This window comes from Panthera pardus, unplaced genomic scaffold (genome assembly GCF_024362965.1).
Source record: "Panthera pardus isolate Hobbes unplaced genomic scaffold, ASM2436296v1 HiC_scaffold_22, whole genome shotgun sequence".
NCBI lineage: Eukaryota > Metazoa > Chordata > Mammalia > Carnivora > Felidae > Panthera > Panthera pardus.
This window is the reverse complement of record NW_026526788.1, coordinates 46,383,114-46,401,410: the sequence shown is the minus strand read 5'-3', so window position 1 is coordinate 46,401,410 and position 18,297 is coordinate 46,383,114. Positions and strand designations below refer to the sequence as shown.

The window sequence follows — 18,297 nt, the reverse complement described above, 5'->3', positions numbered from 1 at the left end:
CGATGGCAGTGTGTGTGCAAACATGTGTGTAGTTAAGGGAACATGGTGTGAATTGTATGTATGCGCGTGTGAACAGAAATGTGTCATTAGGTAAATGTGTGTGTGAATTTGGGTGTGTGTGTTAGTTTATATGTGCATGAATGTGTATGTGTCTGTGTTTGTGTCTGTTTATGTACATTTAAGTGTATGTGTGTCTGAGTATTATGTGCGTGCCTGCGTGAGGATATATGTATTTATATATGTATAAGTGTCTTTGTGGGTATGTTTAAGTATTTGTGTCTCTATGTGTGTGTAAGTGTTTATATGTGTGTGTGTTTGTGTTTTATGTTTGCGATCCTGACAATAAACAAGACAGGAAAGGGTCCCACTGAGAAATGAGATCTTGGTGAGAAGCCTCTCCTCCTCTCTAGACTGGGTCTCAGTCCTTGCCATGGGTCACAGAACAGACCAGTGTCATCGATGAGGTCACAGAATAAAGCCAGGATCCTAGTAACTACAGGGAGCCCAGCAGCCACTTGGGCTGGGGCCAGCAGAGGACTTCGGCACAGCCCAAGCCAACCCTCACTAAACAGCTGGAGTGCTGAGTCCCCTGGGCTCTGGTGTCCAGTCATGAAACGTCACTTCACAGATCACAGGGGAGAACAATCACCAACAGATGGGACCAGCCTCAGCTTGGCCAGCCCAGAGCCCACGGGGGAGAGTGTGGAAGTGTGCTGGTCAGGTAGGTAAAAAGAGAGAGGGTTGGTTCCCTGGGAAGGAGGTCCTGGAGGGTGAGGGATGGGCACTGGGTCACCCTTCAGTGCTGTTGCAAAAGTGTATTAGCCATAAAAATGGACCAATGCCTGAGGCCATCGTGAGTACATGAAGTGATTTCAGGAGGTACAAGGATGAAAAAGTAAAATGTTAGTATATATTTTAATACACGTCGGAGAAGCAGAATTGGCATGTCAGCCCTGTGATTTCAGAATAATATAAAAAAGTCCCTTATAATAAATTGATTAAAGTTAATTCGGAACATCAATTTGAAGACCACTATGAAGTGACCATGGGCAGCACCTAAGGGTAACACCAGCTCAATGGTTAGTTAAACTCTGTGCCTCAGTTTCTTAATCTGTCAAAGAGGAATTGTTACAATGTAATTTTGTAGGGCTTTTTAAAAAATATTAATGAAGTTAAAACATGGCAAGCACTTATATGTGATGGGGTTCCGTGAATGTTTAAGGAGAGGGTGAGATGTTCCCCAGGTAAGAACAAGATACATCACAAATGCTGAAGGTTCTAGAAGGGGGTGCTGGATGACCTGGCCAAAGCACTTTCCATGCTTTTTTAAGTTAAGCCTTTTATTTTTATTTTTTTTTTTTCAACGTTTTTTTATTTATTTTTGGGACAGAGAGAGACAGAGCATGAACGGGGGAGGGGCAGAGAGAGAGGGAGACACAGAATCGGAAACAGGCTCCGAGCCATCAGCCCAGAGCCTGACGCGGGGCTCGAACTCACGGACCGCGAGATCGTGACCTGGCTGAAGTCGGACGCTTAACCGACTGCGCCACCCAGGCGCCCCAAGTTAAGCCTTTTAAAAAATTTATTTTGAGAGAGAGGAAGCATGGGGGAGGGACAGAGAGAGAGGAAGAGAGAGAATCTCAAGCAGGCTCTGCACTGTCAGTGAGGAACCCGATGTGGGGCTCAAACTCATGAACCGTGAGATCATGATGTGAGCCCAAACCAAGAGCTGGATGCTCAACCGACTGAGCCACTCAGGTGATCTCGCCCCTCACATGCGTGGCTTTTTAAAATGGCTCTACTGAGCTGTTAATTTACACATGAAAGTGTCATCAGTGTGTACAATTTGAAGAATTTTTTGTTAATGTACATTTGCATAACCACCACCATGGTCATGACCTGGAACATTTTGATGATCCCCAAAGGTTTCCTTGTGACCCTTTGCAGTGAGTTCTCCTGCCACCTTCAGCTCCTGGCAACCCCTGATCTGTTCCCCCTCCCTATAGTTTTACCTTTCCTAGAATGACATCTAGAATGTCATCGAAGTGGAATCCTACAGTAGAGGGCCTTTGTACCCTGGCTGCTTTCATTTAGAGTAATGCATTAGAGATTCATCCATGTTTTAAAGGCATATTTTAAAAGTTCTTATTTATTTATTTTGAGAGGGACAGAGGTAACGCAATGGGGGAGAGACAGAGAGAGAGAAGGCGAGAGAGAATCCCAAGCAGGCTCCGCACTGTCAGTACAGAGCCGGATGCAGGGCTTGAAACTCACAAAACCAGGAGATCATGACCCAAGCCGAAACCAACAGTGGGCGCTCAACCCTGAGCCAGCCACCCAGGCACCTGGAGATTCATCCATGTTTTACATATATCAGTAGATCATTCCTTTTTTTATCCATGAATAGGCTTGCACTGTATGGATGTACCCTAATCTGTGTATTCACCGGCTGATGGTCTTTTTGGGGTTTAGTCAAGGTTTTGGTGATTCCATTCATACATTATTTGATCCTCACCTCATACCCCCAGGAGGTAAGCATCCTCATCCCCATTTTACGGGGAAACACAACACAGGAGCTGATGGTACCTGCCCAAGGGCTCCTGAGCCTGCGCCCTTCCGGAACCCTGGAGGTGGGTTGTGGCACTGATCCCTGCGGGGACGCTGATGAAAATGTCCTTCCATTTCCCAGGGACGGTGGAGAGAGAGGAGACGCCTTCACGGTCGGGGCCGGCCATTCCCCACGAGGAGAACGTGTGCTTGGCCCACAGGGCTCCTGCGATGCTGAGCTGGAGCGGCTCCTCGTCCTCCCGGTCCTCCTCCGAGTATCAGTCTTACTCCCAGTACCAGTCTTGCTACTCCTGCCTGTACGACGACGAGGACGCGGCCCAGCGAAGTGTGTGCGCCTTCTACACCCACGTGCAGACGGTGCAGGGCGTGGCCGTGGCCTGGGAGACCGAGTCGGGCTTTGAGCCGGTCAGCCGGAAGCCCCGCATTCACGAGGCCGAGTTCGTCAAGAGGCAGAGGAGGAAAGGCTCCTCCTTTGAGATGGCTTCCAACAGCGACCTGTGCTGGGAACTGGAAGCCAGCAAGAGCCACTGCTGCCCAGAGCAGGATGACGCGGAGCTGCTGAGGCCTCTGGAGTGCTGCCCGCAGGAGCTGCGGGACACCCCGGACTGGCTGGTCACCACGGACTACGGGCTGCGCTGCGTGGCCTGCTGTCGGGTCTTCCCCACGTTGGAGGCTCTGCTCAAGCACGCCCAATATGGCATCCAAGAGGGCTTCAGCTGCCAGATCTTTTTTGAGGAGATGCTGGAGAGAAGGCGGGCCCGGGGCCAAGTCCGGGAGCAGAAGCTGGAGGAGGAGGAGGAACAGAGCCCTTCAGAGGGCAGTGAATGTTCGCGGCCCCAGGCCAGGGCGCTTCCCTCGTAGCGGCAGCAGGAGCAGTGAGCCGGAGGTGATGTGCCCAGCCCTGCCCTCACCTCTGGCACGTCGGTGGCTCCTTCCCCAGCCAGCAGGACCAGAACTACCCCGGCAGAGGGAGAAGAGGAGAGCCGGGGGGAGAAAGCAAGTGGGAGCCAGAGCTGGCAGGGCCGTGACAAGGGGGAGAACCCTTCCAAAGGGCACAGCGTTTCAACCAGAGTCCATTTCGAACCTGAATCCAAAGAGGGAGGGCTTCAAGTGTTTCTGACGATGGGCACAAGATCTGAAGCCTGCAAGCGTGTGGCCACAGAGATTTTTATTTTTTGCTGGTGGATCGAGCAGGTCATGACCCACAGGAGAGCCGACTGCAAATGAAGCTTCTGCCCTATATTTTTCATTGTTAGGAACCTGCTATATGCCCTAATTCTATGTCTTATTTTAGTGCGATTAAACTTGAGTAACTCAAAACTTAAGGCAATAGCTAAAGGGGTGAGCCATGCTATGAGGTTGGGGCCATAGGAAATTGCCATTTCTGTAGGTTACACACCAGCACAGACACCTGGAGACAGGCAGGTTCCCAGAGGTAGAGATGGGGTCTGGATAAGTCCTGTTACCTATGAGCTCATAGGTCAACACTATGTTTTAAAATGTTTCTACAATATTCGTCTGCACCCTCCTATCTGTCCCCAGCTCCGGGGGCTGCACTGATTCAAGAAAATACATGGATGGCTCCCTGTGTGTAATGCACGCTGATGAAACACGTAGCCCAACCTTCCAGTGAGAGGCAGGACAGGCAGTCGCAAGACAAGGGAATGAATCACATAAAGGAGGTTTGGGAGCTCAGCGGAGGGGCCCCAAACTCAGGCTGGTTGATGAGGAAGCAAAACTTTCCGAAAGAGGTGATGCTCACCAAAGCTTAGAGGACAGGTAGAATTAGTAAGACAAGGGCTTCTCACTCCTGGCGCGGTTGACATTTTAGACTGAATAATTGTCTTCATGTGTCTACTGTAGGAGGTTCGGCAGCATCCCTGGTCTCTCCCCACCAGATGCCCGTAGCATCTCCTCCCCTGCAACTGTGACCATTGAAAATGTCCCAGACATTAACAAACATTCCCTGGAGGGAAAAATCACTGCTTGGTTGACAATCACTGAGCTAGACAAGAATGAGGATCTTAAGAGAAGGAATGGCACAATATGTTTGGGCAATTGCCAGCCACATGGCCTGGCTGGAATGCTGGAGACATTTCTCCTCTCCAAAGCTCCATAAAAATTTAGCACCTGCTATGTGCCAGGCACAGTACTGGGCACAGGGAACAAACAGTGAATAGGCATGGATGGTTCCCTGTGTAGCTTGCAGAAAGCTGGCAAAAATAGACTGTATGTATACATATTTAGAAATAATTACAGAAGCACTCATTTCATGACCTTCTAGGCCCTCCATGGCCCGGGCTTTGCTAATTTCTCCATCACCATTTCTTGGCATTTGCTGCTTCCCTTGCTATGCTCCAGTTCCGTTAGCCTTCCTTCTTTCCTTAAAAGCTCCAGGCTTTCATACCTCAGGGCCTTTGCACTTGCCCTCTCCTCTAAGTGGAGTGCAAACCCTTCTCTGTCATTCTTCTGGCTGACTGCTGACCCTTTGTTCATCCTTGAGGCTTCAGCCTTGTCACTTTTTCAAAGGGGACTTCTCCAATCATACCACCTGGTGCATGCCTCATTCTAAGTGCAGATGATTTTAAAAAAAGAAGTGGCATGATCAGACTTATGTCATTCTGGTTGTATGTGAAATATGGATTGGTGCAGTAGCAAAAGAAGAAAGGATAGAGTAGCCAGATCACTTAAGAGGCAGTTGCAGAAATCCAGATATAAGGGATAATGTGGTCTGGACAAGGCTTGTCACAAGCCAAGAGGAAGTGAATGGATGCATTCAAGATGTATTTGGGGAATAGATCCAAAGGACTTGGGGATGGGTGGATGTGGGGGTGGGGAAAATGGGCTTGTCAGGGTAGACTCCCAGGATCACAGCAGGAGCAAACGGTAGATGGTTGTTCAGTAAGTGATATGAAGAACTTTGGAGAAAGATCGGCTGTATGTGTGTGCTTGCGTGTGTGAGAATGTGCATGTGTGCATGTGAGAATGTGCATGTGTACATGTGTATACATGTACAAGTGTCTGCGTGTGGATGTACATGCCTAAGTGCTGGGGCTGGTGGCTGTAGAAGTCAATTAGGACAAAATCAAATCTAAATACTAATGACACATCCAAGCAGAAATGTTGAGCAGGAAGTGATTTATGATTTAGAATTCTGAAGACAAGTCTGGATCAGAAACAAATTAGAAAAGTAACAGCACATGGATGGTACCATATTTAAAACAACAACAGTGGATGGATGAGGTTAAGTAGGGAATTGGGGTAGAGTTACATTGTAAGTGTGGTATGTGAAGGAAGGAGAAATCAGATGTGGGATACATTTCTTAGTTTTCCTCAAAGTCAACAAAACACTAAGATTGTTTCTGGGAATGGTGAGCAGTGTTAAATGTGGGGGAGAGTGGGAGTGAGTTGAGGATGAGACATTTTTCATTTCATCTGGCACATGGAGGTTGCTGATGGCTCTGATGAGAGCAGTCTCGGACCAAGTGGGGCAGAGGCCAGATGGGCATGGGCCAGTAGTGGACATGAGGCCAACCACTGGGGAGGAGTATTAGACAACTCTACTGGCAAAATTTTTTTTTAAAGGGAAAGCAACTATGGCTGTAGCTGGACAAAAGGAAAGATGAAGAGGGGAGAGAGCAAGTTTATATGCTAATGAGAATGATTCAGTAGAGAGGAGGAGACAGAATGTAAGAAAAGTGGGGAAATCCTAGAACAGTGGAGCAGGTGAGAGAGGGCTGCATCCTGAACAGAGATGCAGAAGTGGGCCCTTGACAAGAACATCTTTGTGTTCATCGTTGTACCCAGATGGGCAGTTAGGTCAAGTAGGGCTTAGGAGAGAGAATTATAAAACTTGAAGCCCACCCCACCTCCCACTGAAAACTGTAGGGAGCTCTTGAGGAATTGTCAGCAAGTCAGGTTTGCATTTACGAAAGATTACTGGTGAACAGGATCGAGAGTGGATGAAAGAGAACATTGCTGGCAACAAGGACTGCAGTTAAACCACTGAAGGCAGGATGAGTTCAAGAGATGTTTGAGAGATGGAAATGATTTGGGCTAGTGTTTGATGAGGGTGGTGAGAGGAAGGCGTCCAGAATGACTTCCAGGTTTATTTTTAACTGGGTAGCTGGTGAGTAAAGGTGCCATTTCCAGATAGTGGAATACCAAAGGAGAAGATTTGCTGGGATACTAATGAGTCCAGTCTCGAATAAGCTCAGCTTGTGATAGAAACATTCAGAAGGGGGTTTGAAGGATCTAAAGCTTACAAGGGATGGCAATGGATTTCACCAAATCACTACCTAAATTAAATCTACAAGCGTATGGTTAGCTAAGGCCATGGCGGTTTATGTGGGCCTTAAGTGAGATGCATTTTCTCTGCTAGCCGCAGTGCAACAGGAAGTCATGAGATCATCTTAGAACGGACATCGACCATGGGGATGGTGTCTTATCACCACTTTCAAGATGTGGCAGAGTCATGGACTTCCTAAATTCACTGTGAAACACACTGGAGGATCTTCAGAAAGGAAAAGGGGATGGGACAATGGCCCAATTTTGTCAAGCTCTTCTTGGAAGGGCTATCTGGTGTTTGAGGGAGGGTCGGTAGGTAGAATCAAAGGACAATCTAAGAGAAGGAGAGGCAGCTGAACCAGAAATAGTAGAGCACTAGTGAGGAGAACATTTCTATTTAGAAATCAGGGAAATAAGCATAGCATGTAAGCTCTGGAATTTCAACCTTTAAAAGACATGTATAGCCTTGGTATTCTAAGGGCCAAGAATTGCTCTAAATGCCTTCTGGATATTAAGTCATGTAACACTCTCGGCAATCCACTGTGGTGGGTCCTGTGATTAGCTTGATAGGTGAGTAGGCTAAGACCTTACCAAGGTTGTACAAGCTGGCATACAGCAGAGTCAGGCTTCACACCCAGGCAGCGTGTGCTCTATGCTCTAATCTTCACATGGAGAAGAAAATTTTAATGTAAAGCCAGATGCAAGGTATTTAGAAAAGCAAACATGTCAACTCCACAGGTTCTATTTTCTTTAGATTAAGTAGCAGCAGCTGGAGATCCCGGGAAAATGATGGGCGTTCAGAATAAATGAAAGATGACAGGAACCTTGGGTAAGCAAACTTTTAATGTAGAGGATAACTTAAGCTGACATGGACGGGGGAAGGAAGGGATAAAATTGTTCTTAAGTAGTGACTTGTTCTTAAAATACAGCCTAAACTCAGCTGAGTTAAGTATTCATTTGTGGTTTAAACTCATCACTTTGCAGAAGCCTGGGACTGCCACCAAATAAGGTAAGTATCAGAGTGAGTAAGGAGAACCCCTCCAGGGGGCTTGAACCACTTAGATCTTGAACCACTTTAGACCTTTTGTTTTCCCAAACCATAGAAAAAGATGCGATTCATTTTATGATACTTATAGAAACCTGAAAACAGTGCCTGACAAAAATGGCACTAAAAAAGTAAATATATCAATGTCACTTATAAACACAAAATAATACCTAATTAAATTTTTTTCAACTAGGGTGCCAAGATAATTCAATGGGGAAAGAATAACCTTGTCAGCAAATAGTGCTGGGACAACTGGGTATCGATATGCAAAAGAGTGAAGTTGGATCCCTACCTCACACCGTATGTAAACATTAAAATGAAAAAGACCTACTGCAGCAGTTAAAACTATAAAACTCTTAAAGGAAGACAGAGATGTAAATCTCCATGATGTTGGATCAGGCAATGGTCTCTTAGATATGACACTGAGAGCACAAGGAAACAGAAAAATAGAAGTTGGATTTCACCAAAATTAAAAACTTTTGTGTTCAAAGGACATTATCAAGAAAATGAGAAACAACCCACAGAATGGGAGAGAATACTTGCACATCCCATATGAACTCTTATAAAAAAAAATACAAGCATTCCAATTAAAAGATGAGCAGAAGACTTAAAAGATATTTCCTCAAAACAGATACACACATGACCAATAAGCACACGAAAAGATGCTCAACATCATTTGGCTGTAGGAATGTACAATGGTGCAGCCACTTTAGAAAACATCCTGGCAGTTCCTCAAAAGGTCAAAAATGGAGTTACTATATGATCCAGCAATTCTGATAATTGAAAACAGGCCCACACAAAAGCTTGCACTTCAGTATTCATAGCAACATTATTTCTAATACAAAAAAGTAAAAACAACCTACATGACCATCAAATGATGCATGGAGAAACAAAACATGGTATATCCATACAATGGCATATTTTACAGTCATAGAAAGGAAAAAAAATAAGATGAAGGTCCCATGCTACAACACGGATGAACCGTGAAAACAGTATGCTAAGGAAAATAAGTCAGACACAAAGGCTATATTAATGCATGATTCTATTTAATTTTTTTTTAATGTTTATTATTGAGAAAGAGAGAGAGACAGAACATGAGCAGGGGAGGGGCAGAGAGAGGGGGAGACACAGAATACGAAGCAGGCTCCAGGCTCCGAGCTGTCAGCACAGAGCCCGATGCGGGGGTCGAACTCACAAACTGCGAGATCATGACCTGAGCCGAAGTCGGTCGCTCAACCAACTGAGTCACCCAGGCGCCCCAATGCATGATTCTATTTACATGAAACATCCAAACAGGCAGATTATTATAGAGACAGAAAATAGATTAGTGGTTGCCAGGGATTTAGGGGAAGAAGAGGAATGGGAAGTGCTTGCTAATGGAATGAAGTTTCTTCTTTGGCTGACAGAAGCATTCTGGAATTAGATGGCACTGATGGTTACACAACTTGGTGAATTACTGTAAACCACTTAGTCATATGCTTTAAAAAGCCAAGTTTTATGGTATGTGAATTATATCTCCATCTAAGAAGCCATGTAATACAACAATTATTCCTATATTATTCTTAAATTAAGGATAGAAATTTTCTTCAGATGATATAAAGTATCTCAAGCCAGGTAGCAAAATAATCTGCAGGTCTTTCCACTGATACCAGGTAAAATATGTCTATTACAGTTTTTACTTAATATTGTTCTGGAAGTTACAGCAAATTCAATAAAACACAAAACAAGTGTTATAAATAATAGAAAAATCTCTCCGTTTTCAAAATGACAATGTACTTACCTTGAAAGCTCGAATGAATTAACTCAAAATTATTGAAAAGAAGAGGTAAACAAAGGGTTGAGGTAAAAGATGGATGTCAAAAGCTTTCTTGTGAATTAGATGTGACTAATTAGGAAATAACACGGACAATACTCCATTCACTAGAGAAACAGACATTGTGGAAATATTGTTAAGTGGGATGAAATGTCAGAGTGATTATCTCTTGTTGATAAGTGTTGATAAATTTTGTTTTCTCTGTAATGTGCACCATTTTTAAAGTTTTCCAAGGGAGGAAGTATGGCTTTTACAATAAAAAGACAAACATTTAATCACACCTCACCTCAGGTTAGAAGTGACATTTGGGGTCTTCCAGGTCCGCATTTGTGGTCTACGTGCTTGGAGAACCCCAGCTTCTAACATTGTACTTCTTGGTCCTTGTGAATCAAATTAGCTCTGATATTAAGAGTACTTTGTAATGGATGAGGATCCAGTCAACTCAAGAGAGTCGTTACAGAGCCCTTTTTGTGGTGTGCCCTCATTTCTTACGAAAGTTGATGAAAGCTGCAAGTAAGAGGGAGATCTTGAGAGAGAACTGAGGTGGGAGCTCAGTTGAGAGAAAGAGCAAAAATGGCGAAGCTGGGAAAGAAAACAAGATCATGCAAACAGGGCCCTGCAGGGAGACCCAAAGGCAGTGCAGGAGGATGAAGGAAAGAGGAAGTTGGGGAAGGGAGCCGGAAGGGTTGAAAGAGAGGAATGGCAAGTATAAGGAATACCTTGACTGAGGAATTTGATATCACAAAGGGGGTCCAGGTAGGAGGCTGGTGGGGAAAGATGAAGGTCCCATCAAAGATGGCGGAACCCTGACTGATAGGACTCAGCAGTCTCTGAGGTGGTCAGTGATGGATGCTAGTATGGGCTAAATTGTGTACCTCCCGAATTCGTATGTTGAAGTCCTAACCCCTAGTACCTCAGGATGCGACTTTACTTGGAGATAAGGTCTTTAAGGAAGTAATCAAGGTAAAATGAAGTCACTAGGGTAGGCTCTAACCCAACATGACTGGTGTCTTGATAAAAAGGGCAGATTAAACACAGAAGGAAGATCATGTGAAGAAGACATAGGGAGAAGATGGCCATCCACGAGCTAAGGACAGAGCCTCAGAAAAACTGGTCCTGCACGCACCTTGATCTTAGACTTCTGGCCTCTAGAATTGTGAGAAAATAAATGTCAGTTGCTCGCACCCCGACCCCCCTTCTGCAGTATCTTGTCAGGTAGCCCTAGGAGATAATATAGATGCTGAAGAGGAGGAGCCAGAGGCAGGAAGGCAGCAGCCAGCAGGTCCATGCTTCCAGTGGGGAGGCTTCAAGGTCCCAGGTCCTTAGGAGAGCAAGCACATAGTGAGCTCTCAATCAATGTGTGTTCATTTGAATGCCCGGAATGGCATAAATACATTTGGGAACAAACCGGCTGACTTCTGACAAACGCAAAGTGACCCACTGGCCCCTAGGACTCATAGTGCTTTGGGCACCCGTCTGAGGGTTTTGCAGGAGTAATCTGGTGTATGAGTGCACAGTGGGGTGGGGATTAGTTAAGACAGCACAGTACGTTTTCTCTGACTTTCTTCTAAGCCTCTAACGCTTCCTCTCCCTGTGAGACCTAGATGAGGCCCCAGCAGCAGATGAGCTGGGCAGAGGGAAAATGGGGGCCTGGGTGTGCTGAGGTGTAGGGGAGGTGGAACAAGCAGTTCGTGCAAATGCTACCTCTGGAGCTCAAAGCCTGACACCGGGAGCCAGACCCTGTGTGTACCTGATGTGTGCGTGCAGGTACGAGGATGTGAATGTGTGTGCACGTGTAGTATGCACCACTCTGCACTGGGCCGTGCTGTGCCTGGCTTGGGGCAGAGCACAAGGACCTGGTGAGAAGGCCCAGGGGTGATTCTGACCCCCCGGAGGGCTTGTTGGGGCCCAAGAGTACCCACCCAGGACTTTAGCCTGAGGTACCTTCAGTCGTGGCAGAAGGGAGTAAGGATACCCCACAGCAGCGTTGCTCAAACTTGAGTCCCATCCTTGCCAAGCACAAAACATTCTTACGGGCCTGTGTCGACCGACATGATTGCTGCTGCAATGACTTTACTCAAGTGTAAAACAATCAGATGGATAGTTGTTCATAAGTATAAAATAAACACAAATTTACAAATTAAACACAAACACCATTACGCCAGTCATAAAACTCCATCTAGCAGCATTAATTTTATGCGACTGTTGAGCTCAGTGTTTGTAAAACCCACTTGCTTCTGGAGTATGGGAGGGATGCAGTGGAAGGCAGATTGCACTGTGGGAGATGGGTCCTCACCGCCATGGGCCGAGACGACGTGGTCTCCCAGCGTGGAGGCTATGGATGTGTAAAGTCATACCTCTTGAGGTCACCCTGATTGCCAGACTAAATGCAGACAAGGTGCCCCCAGGTGCCACAGAGATTTATAAGGTATTATAAAGTATTCATGTGCTTTAAAATCTTTTCTAGGGGCGCCTGGGTGGCTCAGTCGGTTAAGCGGCCAACTTCGGCTCAGGTCATGATCTCACGGTCCGTGAGTTCGAGCCCCGCGTTGGGCTCTGTGCTGACCGCTCAGAGCCTGGAGCCTGTTTCAGATTCTGTGTCTCCCTCTCTCTCTGACCCTCCCCTGTTCATGCTCTCTCTCTGTCTCAAAAATAAATAAACGTTAAAAAAAAAAAATCTTTTCTAGATCTTCCTAAAGTTTCCAGGATTCTATGAGGGAGTGAAAGCTCTCTCCTTTCCTAGGAGAAAAACAGCCTGAGAGCACTCATGTGGAACATGCTTCATTCCACAGACATTCACCCATTGTTTCCCCCATACTTGAGGACTGGGCTCAAGCAAGAGGGACACAGGGATGATTGGGAGCCAGCGTCTGGCCTTGGGGACCAGACAGTCCAGCAGGGACATTTACTTAAGCATCAATGATGTTCTAAGTATCAATGATGCTGGCTTGTATAGGAAACCATGGGGGCTTGGGAGAGAAGACCTAACAGACTTTTGGGGCTTGGAAAGCTTCCTGGAAGAGGTGATGAATGCCCAGAAAAGGAGCTGAGCACAAATGAGAGGAAAATGAGAAGCTGGATGTGCTGAGCATCTTGGAAGATTAGAAGTCCAGCTGTGCCCTTGAGGGGCAATTATTCCAGACATCCCAAGCTGAGCTAGAACTGGTGCTCTGCATTTCTAGAACAAAGGCTACCTTAATGAACAGGAGAAAGAGGGTTTTTCCCCTCTAGAGACCTCACCTCTTGTCCCCACAATCTCTTCTGAAGGGGTGGTTAACAGTTCCGTTCAGCAATTTCACCATCAGAGAGCCATTCTTTGAGTTAAAAATTTTTTTCTGTAGTGTAATAATGATATCCTTGGAAAGCTCATATAGTAGGGCAATATCAGCCTGAATTAGTTCCTTAGTTTGTGACAGGTTCAGAGAAAGTCCCCGCAGGAATGGAGATGGAATTTGGGTGGGACTGTGGAAGAGACGTTGGGCCAGATGTTGACGCTTATGTGTGGAGTGGGTGCATGTGTGTGTGCAGGTAGGGGAGCCAAAGGGTGGGGAAGATAGGATGTCTTCTTGCTCGCTGGGTAGCCTCAGCTTTCTCTGCCTCCGAGGGAGGTTACTATAGGTGTTGCACAAAGGACTAGCTCCTTGCACCCTGTCCTCTTCCAGCCAGGAAGGCTGGACAGAGCAACCTGGCCCTCCTGAGATGGAGATCAGAGCTTTAGCTCCCGCAGCTATCAGCCCGGCTTCTCCCTGGAGCCAGTGTTTGGGACGACCTGAGCAGTCTGGCTCTGATTTTCCTGGTTTGCTCTCCACCAAGGGTAGCTAAGAGCAGCGCTCAGCTGGCCCCACTGACTCCAGAGGGAACTAGCACCCTTCTGCAGAAGCAGAGTAGGTGTGAGAGGAAAGCCGAGCTGACAGTAGGAGCCTCGGCTCGCAGATGCCTGATCTGAGAGCAGCATGCAAGGTGGGTGCCAAGCAGCGTGCTGACCTGGAGATGGTGTAAGACAATCAGCAGTCATTTTGTACTTGGACATGACTCTGAATCTTGTAAACCCCCTTCTCACAAAAGCCCAGAAGCCCTCGGTTGCCCCTGAGTATGGCATCAGTGACTTGCATTCATCCTGTCTCTCGATGTTTCTCAATGGGTGCACCACTGGCATTTTGTGTTGACTGTTACTCCCGGCGCAAGACTGCCCACTGCATTGTGCGATACCGCATCACAGCCCGGTCCGCCAATGCCAGTCGTGACCCCACTCCAAGATCGTTGTAACAATCGGGAGTACCTGGGTGGCTCAGTTAGTCAAGCATCAGACTTCAGCTCAGGTCATGATCTCCGGTTCGTGGATTCAAGCCCCGCATCGGGCTCTGTGCTGACAGCTCAGAGCCTGGGGCCTCCTTCAGATTCTGTATCTCCCTCTCTCTCTGCTGCTCCTCTGCTCGCACTGTCTCTCTCAAAAATAAATAAACATTAAAAAAAAAAGAAAAGATCGTTGTAACAATCGAAAATGCTCTGCACATTCCCAAAGCCCTCTAGGGGGTTCCTGCTGCCCAGTGACCGGAGCCACTGGCTGTCTCTCAAAGAGTAGAGTCAACCAAGATCCACTGAAACTTCCTTCACTGATCAACCCAAAGTACTGAGCACCTGAGTGCATAGTGCCAATGGAGCAGGGAGACCAGGATGGGTGTGAACAGCGGGGTGTATGAGAGATGGTGAGGGGCTGGGTGGAGACCCCTTGGCAGGGTTCTGGCACGAACTCTGCTCCCAGCTCCAGATCCCCCTGGCCCAGTAAAGCCTGTTATTTAGAAACGCCAGATGTACCCCTGAGGCATCTCTTTCCAAACTACTGTTTTTTAATTTCAGGTTAAGAGGAGAGGATTAGGGATTTTTCTTGGTTCTCTCGTTGCCTTCTGTTTTGGAATTAGCTGCCCCTCTCCCTCTCTGACAGTTGACCTCAGAGACTGGGACAACATAGTCTGCTGGCTCCCCTCCCTGACTCTATTTGCAAGCCCCCCTCATCAGCTCCCTCTTTGGCTGCTCTCTCAAAGAATAACCTGCTTTCCCCTCTCCTCCTCTCTCTCCCTCCTTTCTTTCTGTTATGGGCTGAATTGAAGTCCTCAGAAAGTGCCTCAGAAAGTGACTGTATTTGGAGATAGGGTCCTAAGGAGGTAGTCAAGTTAAAATAAGGTCATTAGCGTGGGTTCCAATCCAATATGACTGGTGTCCTTATAATAAGAGGAGGTTATGACACAGACACACATAGAAGGGAGACCACGGGAAGACACAGGGAGGAGTTGGAGACAGACAAGCCAGGGAGAGAAGACTCAGAAGAAACTGTGTCCACACCTTGATCTCAGACTTCTAGCCTTCAAAATTGTGAGGATAGATGTCTGTTGTTTAAAGCCACCCAGTCTGTGGTGTCTTTTTATGGTGGCCCAAGCAAACGGATCCATCTTCCTTTCTATTTACGGATTCACTGATGCATCACGGACATACTGATCGATGACTTACCATGTGCTGGGCAATGCGTAGGATTGGCTTTCAAGGGCTCAGTACTCAACCCTCCGCTCATTTCAGAGAACTGATCCTGGTCAGTGGCATTCATTCCCAAGGCATCCCACTTAGGCTTGAGGATGAATCGATTTTCTTTCTCTAGCTCTCCCTTCACTGTGAGTTACAGACCCTAAAACTCAACATTAGATCTTCGGTCAATGGTATTGGATATATTAGGCTCCATATAGCCTCTTCCTCCAAACCTGCTTTTCCCTTAGTCATCTCTTGCTCTGTGATTTCTAGGGGACCCTTGTGACATCCTCCTTCCTTCAGCAGCACCCACTATTGTTGAGATGAAGCACAAACTCCTGGGTCTGACACTGGGGGGCGGGGCGCTCTAAGGGCTTTGTTCCTGCCTGTTTCTCTATTACATTTCACTTCCCAGACAAAACTGGTCTTCTAGGCCCCCAGAAGCCACCTGTGAAACTTGGAAGTCCTATGTCGTTTAGCCTATGTGCTTTGTCACACGTTGCTCCCTGGCCTAGAACAAGCCCCTCACCCTCTTCGTTCAGTGTCTTTTAAGGTTGACTTCAAGGGCTACCTTCACGGTACATGTTTCCAGCATGACTAGGAAGAGGAAGTGGGCACGGCCTCCACTGTGGTGAGTGATGTAGACAACCTGTCTAATTTCTTATCCTTCCCTCACTCTAGTCTTTTCCTTCTGGGGCCTTCTGGAATCTGGGGGCCTTATATTTCTGCAACCATCCAGGCTGCAGAGTCCCTAGCACAGAGCTCATGGTCACTGCGAAGGGCCTGGATCATCCCAATTTATCAGGGTCACCGGTGAGGTTGGTTTGGAGAAGCTATTTCTCTCTAAATTTACTACTCTTGGGCAGTGCACTTCACGCCCCTTCCCCAGTTGTGCAGGGGACAGATGCTGCAGGCCTCATGGCAATTCCACCATGGATAGCTCATGGCTTTTCCTTCTGCTTCGATGGACATAGCCTCTGTAACCATGATCTCTGCCTTCACATCCTCCCCTCTCCCCCATTAGTGAGAGCTGAAACCCTTTTTACCCAGAGTCCCCTCTTTTTTATAGTTTTTTAAAGTTTATTTACTTATTTTGAGAGAGAGAAGAGAGAATGTGCACACGAATGTGTGCATCATTGGTGGAGAGACAGAGAGAGAGAGAGAGAGAGAGAGAGAGAGAGAGACTGTCAGTGGAGAGCTCAATTCGAGGCTGGATCCCACGAACATGAGGTCATGACCTGAGCCGAAATGAAGAGTCAGAAGTTTAACCGACTGAGCCACCCAGATGCACCCAGAGTTTACGCTTTGTTCACTCCCTTTCCATGACAATTCAAGAGTACAACTGACTGCTTTTGGTGATAAAATGCTTGTGAGCAGAATGGAAGAAATCTCAACAATTGCTTGCATAAATCCAGACTGAAAAAGCAACCTAGAAATCTGCCAAGCACGTTAGAAGAGGGTTTACTTTTCCTTGGTATTTTTAGTTTAGGGATATATTGGCTGTACACAAAATCAAGCTGATTACTGAACCCTGCCTGTACTCTCACCTCAGACCCAGGTTTTAGCAAACAACTGCAAAATGAAAGAGGAAAGGAGACCTCTACTCCCCAGCCTGCCGCAACGTCGCAGAATGCAGTTATTTTGAGGGAACTCAGATTTCTAGATTCTTTCAGTGGTGACTGATGGAATCCAAATTAGTTGAGCGGGACTTCCACATAGCTTAGTGTCCACATGTTGATCTGGATCAACTTTAGAACAGTCTGAACCCTTGTCCAGAAACTGCAGACAGGGATCTTTAAAAGAAGTAATAATAAAAAAAAAATAATCGGCTTGTATTATTCTTCTAATTCAGAACACAATCAGACCTGATAGAGCCAGCGGATGGACAAATAAGTCAGTGGAGGATTTTCAAATGGTCCTAAGCTTGTGAGTGAGTGGGCAGGTGGCAGGATGAAGGCCTTTGAGATCGCAGTCCAGAGCACACTAAATATCGAGTCTCATCTGGGCCACTGGCTGTCTCTCCTTTGGGGAGTGGGTGTTTTCCCCATTCCTGGGTCATGCAGCAAAGGTCTTACCAAGATGGTCTGGTAGATTATTTGGGAAACTGAAAACTACTGAGAGAACACACAGCTGAAAACAGAACAAAGTGCTGTATCACAGAACCACAAGAAAAGCACTTTCCAGCCCCAGATCTCCAGCACAGCACCAGAGAAAGCAAAGCAAAGGGCGGGCATTGAGGCCTAATGCTGGGTTGAATGTCTGCTCGGTCCTTCTGGGAGAGACTGATATTTAGAAAAGATACAATGATCAAAGAAGGAATTAGCTCCTCCTAAGTGTGGCCAACATGTGCCCCTTCTACCTTCCACCAACTAGAAGAGTAAGTTGCAAGCACAAAGTGTGAAGTGAGGTCATCGCAGACACCAAACGGTCCCGCCAACTCCTTAGCTCCCTGTCCACGTGCAGTCACGTTGACATGCCATTTTACAGATCTCACCTTCTGGAGAATGAAGTTCAGAGGGGTTACACTGCCCAGAATCAATGCTCTTCTTCTGGCCTGAGTCCAAGTTCCCAGGTCAGACACGCTGGGGCCCACAGAACCCGGACAGGTCCGGGGTCCTCTTTGAACCTGAGTTTGCTATTCTAAAAACTGGAGCCTGGGTCCCCACAGGGCTGGGGTGTGAGGCTTACCAGCTCACCAGCAGCCAGCTCCCCACCGACTCCTTGGGTCCTTTCAGCAGCCTGGATGAGGTATGAGGCTGCTCCCCCCAGTCAGGCTGCCTTGATTGTCAGCCCAGTCACTGCACGGGCCTGCTCTAAATGGGTCTCCTATTTAGAGATGCCCTATGGGGACTAGGGACCCTGGGAAACATCTGGGATTTGGAGAGATCACGAAGGCTTGCATCCACTGATGCGGGCTGCAGGGGCGGATGGTCCCTCCGGGAGAGGCCCTGTGACTCAGCACCAGGGGGCACCACCATCTCTCTCTCCATGCCTTCCCCACCCCTCCTCTGCCCTTAATGGGAAAGAGGTGGGGACCCTGCTCTTCTCCTTTTGCAGGACCCACCTT

General features: G+C 47.1%; 1 protein-coding gene across 1 annotated transcript; it reads left to right on the top strand.

Moving 5' to 3' along the window:
• Positions 1-398: 398 nt before the first annotated feature.
• On the top strand, positions 399-3,532 carry FAM170B (family with sequence similarity 170 member B). The gene is made up of 2 exons (XM_019444893.2): positions 399-721; positions 2,690-3,532. Exons 1-2 carry the CDS (start codon positions 460-462, stop codon positions 3,427-3,429), a joined length of 1,002 nt encoding a protein of 333 aa, XP_019300438.2. The 5' UTR covers positions 399-459; the 3' UTR covers positions 3,430-3,532.
• Positions 3,533-18,297: the final 14,765 nt, after the last annotated feature.